We start from the raw sequence: 12,408 nt of genomic DNA on the forward strand, positions 1-12,408 counted from the left end.
GATGCAGACGTGGGAGCAATTTGTATTTCATACACAGATAAAGAACACAATAGTGTAATATTGTAGGGAGGATTCACACCCCACGTGTCCAAACAGTAATAGCAGGATAGTGTCCACGTCCCTCTCACAGTCCAGACAGTCCCACTTCCATTCTACCACCTGAATGTGACGGTCAGTGACCGCCATACAAGCTCTTACACGTATGCTTATACGAAACAGAATGATGGAAACTCATAGAGGTCACATAATCTTCTGGGGTCCACTCCGGGATTAGACATATAAGGGCGGAATTATTCCGACGGGAATGTAAAACAGAAAAAAAGATATAATGCAATAATTAGCTGCAAACAAAAGCTTTTATTATGAGATCATACAGAGGAGTATCCGCACCATATAGATGTAACATACAACAAACCACTGCAGATGGAACCCGGGTGCTCTAATGCACATGATAATGTACAGGGTATATATGGATAGGATCTTGTATCCCACAACACTCCTGATTAAGATGATCAGATGAGATAAGAATGGGAAACTAGAAGTGGAAACACGTTCCTATGGCCGCCATATTGTCGTGCAGCAATATAGATAGTACAAACTGGCATTACACAATCACACAAAGCACAAGTTACAAAATAAACAACAGAACAAAGAACTAAGCATGTGGGATATATGTAAGAACTAGAGGAGCATTAATGAAATGAGTAACAGGTCAGTCATCAGCCTGCTTGTGAAGGGCTCTAGGGTGGAGGCCTCTTGGACTGTGCGAGGCAGCAAGTTCCATGGCCAGGGCTACAAAGATAAAATTTTGACCCCCAAATGCATTATGGGAGTTTCCTGGTACTGCTGGTAACAGTCCTTTCTCTGCAGCAATAAACAAGTGAGGCAGTAAGGAGGCAGAAGCAGCTTCTGGTACCTTGGACAATGTAATGTTGGGCTGGGAAGGTCAGTTAGCCAATTATTAAATAGATTTTCCATCTTACAGGCAGCCGGTGGAGGGAATAGAGAATGGGTGTTATGTGGCAGGAACGGGCTGGTTAGGTAACAGACTGGCTGCTGCATTCTGTACAAGCTACAAGCGGTGTAATTCTTTTGCTGGGAGACCCAGGTAGAGGACATTGCAGTAGTCTGTGTGAGAGGATACAAATGCATGTATGGCTGTAGGCAGGTCTTCTGAGGGTATCAAGAGCTCGATTCTGGCTATGGTCCTCAGATGGAAGAACGAAGATTTGAATGTGGCGGATACCCGATGTCTGTGTCAGCCACAATCCAGGACCACACAAAGTTCCGCAGTCAGCATTTTGTCACTCAAAAGCATAAGTCATGATGGTTGGTAAAGCTGTAGTCTTGTCCTTTGTTTGTGAACTTCTATTACGTATCACTAAGACTGAGTCACAGCCAACTGGCATCATCCACCCCTGGAGCTCAGCTAGACAACCATTTAGGATGGGATGTAGTTAATATCCCGACATTCAGAATCCCGACAGCCGGGAATGCCGACAGCACTCACCACAGCTATTCTCACTCGTGGGTGTCCACGACACCCATAGAGTGGGAATAATACCTATGGTGAACACAATGAGCCACTGCGCCTGCAGCATAGCGAGAACAGGGAGCCCGCAAGGGAACTCTTTGCACTCACCCCACTGCTGGTATATTGACAGCCAGCATTCTGTCCACCGGGATAGCATTACCATCCCATTTAGTATTGGTGTTGGGTTCTCAGTACATGGAGCAAAAGACAAGTCATCTGCACAGAAGTGGTAGGCCAGGTCATGTATATTGCAAAAAGTATAGGAGATAGGATTGATCCTTGAGGAACAATGCATGGCAATGATGATTAAACTCAAGAAGATTAAAATGGTTCCTCACTTGGGTAATGTCTAATGTGTTCAACAAGATCTGATTTATTTCCCACACTCAGGGAATGGAAACGGCTTCTCACCTGTGAGTTCTCTGATGTTTAACAAGATGGGCTTTACTTAAAAAACATTTCCCACACTCAGAACATGGAAATGTCTTCTCACCTGTATGAGTTCTCTGATGTTTAATCATATTTGAGCTCTGTGTAAAACATTTCCCACACTCATGAGCATGCAAATGGCATCTCAACTGTGTGAGTTCTCTGATGTCTAACAAGATGTGATTTACTTGAAAAACATTTCCCACACTCTGAGCATGCAAATGGCCTCTCACCTGTGTGAGTTCTCTGATGTGTAACAAGATTTAATTTATTTAAAAAACATTTCCCACACTCAGGACATGGATATGGCCTCTCACCTGTGTGTCTTCTCTGATGTTTAACAAGATTTGATTTCAGTGTAAAACATTTCTCACACTCTGAACATGAAAATGGCTTCTCACCTGTGTGACTTCTCTGATGTGAAACTAGATGTGCTTTACTAAAAAAATATTTCCCACACTCAGAACAGGAAAATGGCTTCTCACCTGTGTGACTTCTCTGATGTGTAATAAGATTCGATTTAAATAAAAAACATTTCCCACACTCAGAACAGGAAAATGGCTTCTCACCTGTGTGAGTTCTCTGATGTGAAACTAGATGTGCTTTACGAAAAAAACATTTCCCACACTCAGAACAGAAAAATGGCTTCTCACCTGTGTGACTTCTCTGATGTGAAACTAGATGTGCTTTACTAAAAAAATATTTCCCACACTCAGAACAGGACAATGGCTTCTCACCTGTGTGACTTCTCTGATGTGTAATAAGATTTGATTTATTTAAAAAACATTTCCCACACTCAGAGCATGAAAACAGCTTTTCACCTGTGTGACTTCTCTGATGTTTAACAAGACAGACTTTACGTAAAAAACATTTTCCACACTCAGAACAGGAAAATGGCTTCTCACCTGTATGAGTTCTCTGATGTTTAATCATATTTGAGCTCTGTGTAAAACATTTCCCACACTCTGAGCATGCAAATGGCATCTCAACTGTGTGAGTTCTCTGATGTCTAACAAGATGTGATTTACTTGAAAAACATTTCCCACACTCTGAGCATGCAAATGGCCTCTCACCTGTGTGAGTTCTCTGATGCGCAACAAGATTTGATTTATTTAAAAAACATTTCCCACACTCTGAGCATGCAAATGGCCTCTCACCTGTGTGACTTCTCTGATGTTTAACAAGATTTGATTTCAGTGTAAAACATTCCTCACACTCAGAACATGGAAATGGCTTCTCACCTGTGTGACTTCTCTGATGTGTAACAAGATTTGATTTCCGTGTAAAAAATTTGCCACACTCAGAACATGGAAATGGCTTCTCACCTGTGTGACTTCTCTGATGTGAAACAAGAGCTGATTTGCATGTAAAACATTTCTCACACTCAGAACATGGAAATGGCCTCTCACCTGTCTTAGCAGGCTGATGGGTAATAAGCTTTGTGGGCTGCGTAAAACATTTGGAATCTATAGAACAGGTAAACACTGAATCTACTGTCAGAGCTGTAACAGATGCACCAACATCAGAGTGATCAGGAGAACATTTCCCAGGATCAGAGGGATCAGCTGATAGAGCTGGATGTATAATTGGGGTAATGGGGTTATCTCCTGGAGAATCCTGTATTCTGTCATTATCTTTTATGTCACAATCCGGGGATAACATTAGATGTCCTTCTGAGATATTCCTGCTTGTGTGTCCATCTGCTGGAAATAAAATACATTATGGAAATTCAAATTGGCAAATAATTATAAAATGAGTAGACAAGACCCAGGATGTCATAGGGTACAATTGATAACACTGTAACTCGTACTATAGTGCTGGGTTTGCTTTAATGTTTAAAAAAAAAAGACTAAAATGCTTGGACTGGAGCTTGATCAACGCTGAAAGCTCATGTGGGATTACTAGAGGTGACATGGACGCTGATGTGGGATTACTAGAGGTGACATGGACGCTGATGTGGGATTACTAGAGGTGACATGGACACTCATGTGGGATTACCAGAGGTGACACGGACACTCATGTGGGATTACTAGAGGTGACACGGACGTTCATGTGGAATTACTAGAGGTGACATGGACGCTCGTGTGGGATTACTAGAGGTGACATGGACACTCGTGTGGGATTACTAGAGGTGACATGGACGCTCATGTGGGATTACTAGAGGTGACACGGATGCTCGTGTGGGATTACTAGAGGTGAAACGGATGCTCATGTGGGATTACTAGAGGTGACATGGACGCTGATGTGGGATTACTAGAGGTGACATGGGCGCTCATGTGGGATTACTAGAGGTGACATGAGCGCTCTTTTGGGATTACTAGTGGTGACATGGACGCTCATGTGGGATTACTAGTGGTGACATGGACGCTCATGTGGGATTACTAGAGGTGACATGGACATTGCTATAATAAAATACCAAAGAGAAAGTGTTCTCCTGTTTGCGCACTAATAAATAATATATAACCTTTATTTAGTACAGTAAAGTATGTAAGATAAATCAGTGATACATTAAACAGAAAGATAAGTATATAAAGAGGTGAATAAAATAATAATAAAAAATCCAAGTGTGTTTGTTGTTAGAAATCAGCATGTATATTATATTGGGTGTTAATTGATTCAGTGTTGGTAATTCTGTTCAGTAATAAATTACACTCAATAAATCTTATTCATACCAGGTCTGGCTAAATTACACGTTATATTCTATTGTGGCAGAGTTTCCTCCAGCGGTAATCGCAATGTAACGTCATATGTATAAACACTTCATGGGGGGTATTCAGTTGATCATAAAATCTCCCTATCTGTTACGCACACCAGTGCTAACAGGAGTATACCGGTGTATGAACAGAGAGGGATGCGAAGCAAACGAACTCACAGACAGTATAACATAACATACACAGGAGGTGATGGAATAACTAATAAACACAAAGTGAATGGAGAAGCCCAAAGGCTCAGGAACTGGGTGTCTCCCTAGTGTCAGGAATGCTCAGATGGAATAGAGCGGACAATGAAGCGAGATGTAGTGATTTAACATGTGGAGCACCCGAAATGATGTTGCTAAGAGCAACAGAAAAAACCCCAAAGGGTTACCAACGGGTGTGGGAATAAACTCCTTGGTCAGAGATAGAAATATAGACACAATGAGAGTATCCACAATCCTAACCCCCACTTGCAGGGCACAGGTTCAGCTTACTGCCACTAAGCTGACACCTGGACGCCCTGCACAGTGAGGGAGGATTAAGCAAGCAGGTCTGAGAGTACAGCCGCAAACCTGCTAGGTTCACAGAATAGCAAAAGAACCCCAGCAGGTTAAACAACTGACTCCAGTCTTACTGCTAGGTCCGGATTGGCAGAATGAAGTCCCGAATCCCAAGGCCTATTCGCAGTAAGCAACAAGTAAATACAAAGTCACACAGTACTAGCTAACTCTCTGGAACTGACTAACAAACAAAGATTCAGCAGCATTTGCCTAGCCTGAGAGGATGGTTTATATAGCAGGTGCTGTCCACGCCCCACTCAGACCTCACAGACTGTGAGCACAAAACCAGCGCCGGATTCCCTGCCGTGCACAGAGCCTGTAACCACTACACAGTAAAAACCCGGACCGTAGTATCAGGTGCGCAGGTAAGCAATGTAACAAGGCAATGAGGAAGGCTAGTCAGATGCTTGGCTGCACTGGGAGAGGAATCAGCAGCAGAAAGAAAGAAGTAATAATGCCACTGTATAGGTCATTGGTACGGCCTCATCTAGAATACTGTATTCAGTTCTGGAGGCCATATCTTCAAAAGGATATTAATACATTAGAAACTGTACAAAGGAGGGCAACTAAAATGGTGCATGGCCTACATCACAAAACATACCCAGAAAGACTAAGAAATCTCAATATGTGTAGTTTGGAGCAGAGAAGGGAAAGGGGGGACATGATAGAAACTTTCAAATATATGAAGGGTTTTAACAAAGTCCAGGAGGGAAACATTCTCCAAATGAAGAGAAGCAATAGGACACGAGGACATGCACTGAGACTGGAGGGGGGGAGGTTCAGGGGAAATTTGCGGAAAAATTATTTCACAGAAAGGGTAGTGGACAAGTGGAATAGCCTCCCATCAGAGGTGGTAGAGGCTAAAACAGTAGAGCAATTTAAACATGCATGGGATAGACATAAGGATATCCTTACAAAGAAATAAGGATCAAATAAGGTTAGTGATAAAAAAAAAAATATATAAAAAAAAGGGGCAGACTAGATGGGCCAAGTGGTTCTTATCTGCCGACAAATTCTATGTTTCTATGTTTCTTGCGCTCAGGTTACTTCGCTAACACTTGCCTCCCGGTTGCCATGGCGACGTGGCAGCACAGAGCAGGAGATCCTAACAGTACCCCCCCTCTGACGAGGGGTCAAAGAACCCCTACCACCAGGTTTATCGGGGAACTGCGAGAAGAAAGAGCGTATCAGTCTGGGGGCATGAAGATCACAACTGCGCACCCACGACCGCTCCTCCGGGCCATACCCCTTCCAGTGCACCAAAAATGACAGCCAACCCCGAACCATCTTGGAGTCAAGAACCCTTTCAACCACAAACTCCCTCTGACCCCGTATCAGAAGAGGAGAAGGTCTTCCACTGGAAGAAGGATTACTAACCGCCAGTTTTAAAAGGGAACAATGAAATGTTTTATTGATACCCAATGAACGGGGCAGATCTAACTGAAATGCCACCGGATTGATAACCCTGGTGATCTTATAAGGGCCGATGAACCGGGGGCCTAACTTATGAGATGGCTGTCTTAACTTCAAATTCTTGGTGGACAACCAGACGAAGTCTCCTAATTTGAAGCTCCAGGGTCTTCTCCGCTTATCAAAAACCCTTTTGGTCACTAATGACACAGACACAAGGGCTTTCTTCACTTTCCTCCAAATAACCCTAAGAGCCGAAACCACAGAGGAACCACCAGGCGTGGAATCCAGGGGGTCAAAAGAATTGGCCTTAGGATGATGCCCATACACACAAAGGAAGGGAGAGATCCCTGTAGCAGAGTGAGCCGCATTGTTATAGGCAAACTCCGCCATGGACAGATGAGCAACCCAGTCAGTATGACACTTGGAAACATAACATCTGAGGAACTGCTCCAAGAACTGGTTCACCCTCTCAGTCTGCCCATTAGACGGTGGATGGTAGCCTGACGACAAGCTCACAGAAATCTGGAGATCAGAACAAAATGCCCTCCAGAATTTGGCCACAAACTGGGATCCACGGTCAGAGACCACATCAAGTGGCAACCCGTGGAGGCGCACAACATGCTGCATAAATAACTCAGACAGGCATCTGGCCGATGGCAACCCAACCAGTAGAACGAAATGCGCCATCTTCGAAAACCTGTCAACGACAACACAAATGGCTGTCATCCCCGAGGATTTGGGCAAGTCCACCACAAAATCCATGGAAATGTGGGTCCATGGCTTAGATGGAATAGAGAGTGGATGTAATGGGCAGACAGGAACCCCTCTAGGAGTTTTATTTCGGGCACAAACGTCACATGCCCGAACCCACTGATCCACATCCCTAGCCACCGAGGGCCACCACACCGCCCTAGACAGCAACTTCCGAGTTCTGGCAATACCCGGATGCCCTGCCGACCTCTTGGCATGGAATTCCAGGAACACTCGCTGTCTTAACCTAGGAGGCACAAACAAGAGACCTACCGGAAGGTCTGGAGGAGCCTGCTCCTGTGCTCTAAGGACTAATGACAAGAGGTCCTGGGTAATACCCACTTTAAATACATGATGGAGACACAATGGGCAATGGCTCCTCGGTGGTCTCTTGGACTGGAGCAAAACTCTGCGAGAGCGCATCAGCCTTGATGTTTTTTGACCCAGGGCGATATGTTATCAAAAAATTAAAGCAAACAAAAAACAAAGCCCATCGTGCCTGCCTGGCATTGAGCCGCTTCGCTGACTCTAAATATGCCAGATTCTTATGGTCGGTGAGCATTGAGACCACAAACTTAGCCCCCTCAAGTCAGTGTCTCCACTCCCCGAGTGCATCCTTTATAGCCAACAATTCCCGGTTACCCACATCATAATTCATCTCGGCAGACGAAAATTTACGGGAAAAGTAAGCACAGGGATGAAGGTGATTATCAGACACCCCCATCTGAGAGAGCACTGCCCCAATACCTATCTCAGAGGCATCCACTTCCACCACAAAAGGACGCTCTGGATCTGGGTGTCGCAGCACCTTGGCCGAGAGAAATGCCCTTTTGAGACGGGCAAAGGCCGCTTTGGTCTCACAAGACCAGTGAGCAACATACGCCCCTTTCTTAGTGAGTGCCACCAAGGGGGCCACTATAGATGAAAATCCAGCGATAAACCGTTTATAAAAATTCGCAAAGCCCAGAAAACGCTGAAGCGCCTTCAAACTAGTGGGCTGCACCCAATCCAGGACTGCCTATACCTCAGAACCCTCCATTTGGAAACCTTCTGAGGAGATAATATACCCTAGAAATGCGATTTGCTGGACTTCAAATTCGCACTTCTCCAGCTTCGCCCCAAGCTGGTGGTCTCTGAGTTTCTGGAGGACTAAGCGTACATGCTTCCAATGTTCCTCCAGGGAATGGGAGAAGATTAGGATGTCATCTAGATAAGCAACTAAGAATCTATCCAAATATTCCCTGAGCACAATTCCTGGAAGACTGCCGGGGCATTAGAGAGCCCAAAAGGCATCGCCAAATATTCATAATGCCCTGAGTGGGTATTAAAGGCAGTCTTCCATTCATCCCCCTCTCTTATTCGGATTAGATTGTAAGCACCGCATAGGTCAAACTTAGAAAAAATGGTGGCAGTACAAAGCTGGTCAAACAAAACCGAAATGAGAGGCAGTGGGTACGAGTTTTTAATCGTAATACGGTTCAATTCCCTGAAGTCGATGCAGGGTCGCAACGAACCATCCTTTTTACCCACGAAGAAGAACCCCGACCCAACTGGGGACTGTGGGGGTCTGATAAATCCCTTAGCCAAGTTCTCCTGAAATTACTCTGCCATAGCCTGAGTCTCAGGACGTGACAGGGAGTACAACCTGCTCTTGGGAAGCTTAGCATCCGGCAATAAATCAATGGCACAGTCATAGGGGCGATGGGGAGGTAGTACCTCCGCAACTTTTTTGGAGAACACATCCGCAAAATCTGCATAACATCCTGGCAATCCTGGCAAACTTAGCTGCGAGAGCCTGACTGGAAGGCTTGAGCAACTCCTGAAACAATCACTACCCCAACTAAGAATCTCCCCAGAGACCCAGTCAAATTGAGGGTTATGGGCCCTTAACCAGGGTAACCCCAAAACCAATGGGGCAAAAGAACAGACAGTCACATAGAAAGACAATTTTTCAGAGTGTGTGGCTCCAATAAACAAAGGAATTTGGCTGGTGCAGGAGGTAATTTTACTAGAGATGAGCGCCTGAAATTTTTCGGGTTTTGTGTTTTGGTTTTGGGTTCGGTTCCGCGGCCGTGTTTTGGGTTCGACCGCGTTTTGGCAAAACCTCACCGAATTTTTTTTGTCGGATTCGGGTGTGTTTTGGATTCGGGTGTTTTTTTCAAAAAACCCTAAAAAACAGCTTAAATCATAGAATTTGGGGGTCATTTTGATCCCATATTATTATTAACCTCAAAAACCATAATTTCCACTCATTTTCAGTCTATTCTGAATACCTCACACCTCACAATATTATTTTTAGTCCTAAAATTTGCACCGAGGTCGCTGGATGACTAAGCTAAGCGACCCTAGTGGCCGACACAAACACCGGGCCCATTTAGGAGTGGCACTGCAGTGTCACGCAGGATGTCCCTTCCAAAAAACCCTCCCCAATCAGCACATGACGCAAAGAAAAAAAGAGGCGCAATGAGGTAGCTGTGTGAGTAAGATTAGCGACCCTAGTGGCCGACACAAACACCGGGCCCATTTAGGAGTGGCACTGCAGTGTCACGCAGGATGTCCCTTCCAAAAAACCCTCCCCAATCAGCACATGACGCAAAGAAAAAAAGAGGCGCAATGAGGTAGCTGACTGTGTGAGTAAGATTAGCGACCCTAGTGGCCGACACAAACACCGGGCCCATTTAGGAGTGGCACTGCAGTGTCACGCAGGATGTCCCTTCCAAAAAACCCTCCCCAAACAGCACATGACGCAAAGAAAAATAAAAGAAAAAAGAGGTGCAAGATGGAATTGTTCTTGGGCCCTCCCACCCACCCTTATGTTGTATAAACAAAACAGGACATGCACACTTTAACCAACCCATCATTTCAGTGACAGGGTCTGCCACACGACTGTGACTGATATGACGGGTTGGTTTGGACCCCCCCAAAAAAAGAAGCAATTAATCTCTCCTTGCACAAACTGGCTCTACAGAGGCAAGATGTCCACCTCATCATCACCCTCCGATATATCACCGTGTACATCCCCCTCCTCACAGATTATCAATTCGTCCCCACTGGAATCCACTATCTCAGCTCCCTGTGTACTTTGTGGAGGAAATTGCTGCTGGTCAATGTCTCCGCGGAGGAATTGATTATAATTCATTTTAATGAACATCATCTTCTCCACATTTTCTGGATGTAACCTCGTACGCCGATTGCTGACAAGGTGAGCGGCGGCACTAAACACTATTTCGGAGTACACACTTGTGGGAGGGCAACTTAGGTAGAATAAAGCCAGTTTGTGCAATGGCCTCCAAATTGCCTCTTTTTCCTGCCAGTATAAGTATGGACTGTGTGACGTGCCTACTTGGATGCGGTCACTCATATAATCCTCCACCATTCTTTCAATGGTGAGAGAATCATATGCAGTGACAGTAGACGACATGTCCGTAATCGTTGTCAGGTCCTTCAGTCCGGACCAGATGTCAGCATCAGCAGTCGCTCCAGACTGCCCTGCATCACCGCCAGCGGGTGGGCTCGGAATTCTGAGCCTTTTCCTCGCACCCCCAGTTGCGGGAGAATGTGAAGGAGGAGATGTTGACAGGTCGCGTTCCGCTTGACTTGACAATTTTCTCACCAGCAGGTCTTTCAACCCCAGCAGACTTGTGTCTGCCGGAAAGAGAGATCCAAGGTAGGCTTTAAATCTAGGATCGAGCACGGTGGCCAAAATGTAGTGCTCTGATTTCAACAGATTGACCACCCGTGAATCCTTGTTAAGCGAATTAAGGGCTCCATCCACAAGTCCCACATGCCTAGCGGAATCGCTCCGTGTTAGCTCCTCCTTCAATGTCTCCAGCTTCTTCTGCAAAAGCCTGATGAGGGGAATGACCTGACTCAGGCTGGCAGTGTCTGAACTGACTTCACGTGTGGCAAGTTCAAAGGGCATCAGAACCTTGCACAACGTTGAAATCATTCTCCACTGCGCTTGAGACAGGTGCATTCCACCTCCTATATCGTGCTCAATTATATAGGCTTGAATGGCCTTTTGCTGCTCCTCCAACCTCTGAAGCATATAGAGGGTTGAATTCCACCTCGTTACCACTTCTTGCTTCAGATGATGGCAGGGCAGGTTCAGTAGTTTTTGGTGGTGCTCCAGTCTTCTGTACGTGGTGCCTGTACGCCGAAAGTGTCCCGCAATTCTTCTGGCCACCGACAGCATCTCTTGCACGCCCCTGTCGTTTTTTAAATAATTCTGCATCACCAAATTCAAGGTATGTGCAAAACATGGGACGTGCTGGAATTTGCCCATATTTAATGCACACACAATATTGCTGGCGTTGTCCGATGCCACAAATCCACAGGAGAGTCCAATTGGGGTAAGCCATTCCGCAATGATCTTCCTCAGTTGCCGTAAGAGGTTTTCAGCTGTGTGCGTATTCTGGAAACCGGTGATACAAAGCGTAGCCTGCCTAGGAAAGAGTTGGCGTTTGCGAGATGCTGCTACTGGTGCCGCCGCTGCTGTTCTTGCGGCGGAAGTCCATACATCTACCCAGTGGGCAGTCACAGTCATATAGTCCTGACCCTGCCCTGCTCCACTTGTCCACATGTCCGTGGTTAAGTGGACATTGGGTACAGCTGCATTTTTTAGGACACTGGTGACTCTTTTTCTGAGGTCTGTGTAAATTTTCGGTATCGCCTGCCTAGAGAAATGGAACCTAGATGGTATTTGGTACCGGGGACACAGTACCTCCAACAAGTCTCTAGTTGGCTCTGCAGTAATGATGGATACCGGAACCACGGTTCTCACCACCCAGGATGCCAAGGCCTCAGTTATCCGCTTTGCAGTAGGATGACTGCTGTGATATTTCATCTTCCTCGCAAAGGACTGTTGGACAGTCAATTGCTTGGTGGAAGTAGTGAAAGTGGTCTTACGACTTCCCCTCTGGGATGACCATCTACTCCCAGCAGCAACAACAGCAGCGCCAGCAGCAGTAGGCGTTACACGCAAGGATGCATCGGAGGAATCCCAGGCAGGAGAGGAATCGTCAGA

At 45.6% G+C, this 12,408-nt stretch overlaps 2 protein-coding genes across 2 annotated transcripts in view; one reads left to right on the top strand and one right to left on the bottom strand.

Annotated features, from left to right (window-relative positions):
• Nucleotides 1-12,408, top strand: part of LOC135039834 (oocyte zinc finger protein XlCOF6-like) — a 135,810-nt gene that overhangs the window by 33,323 nt on the left and 90,079 nt on the right. The gene's annotated exons all lie outside the window — the stretch shown is intronic.
• The window catches only part of LOC135039833 (zinc finger protein OZF-like), a 41,200-nt gene continuing 29,172 nt past the window's right edge, over nt 381-12,408 (bottom strand). The window contains exon 2 of the mRNA XM_063954762.1: nt 381-3,666. Coding sequence (XP_063810832.1) covers nt 2,087-3,625 — 1,539 coding nt within the window. The 5' untranslated portion in view covers nt 3,626-3,666 and the 3' untranslated portion in view covers nt 381-2,086. The remainder of the gene's footprint in view (nt 3,667-12,408) is intronic.

Source organism: Pseudophryne corroboree, unplaced genomic scaffold (assembly GCF_028390025.1).
Source record: "Pseudophryne corroboree isolate aPseCor3 unplaced genomic scaffold, aPseCor3.hap2 scaffold_713, whole genome shotgun sequence".
NCBI lineage: Eukaryota > Metazoa > Chordata > Amphibia > Anura > Myobatrachidae > Pseudophryne > Pseudophryne corroboree.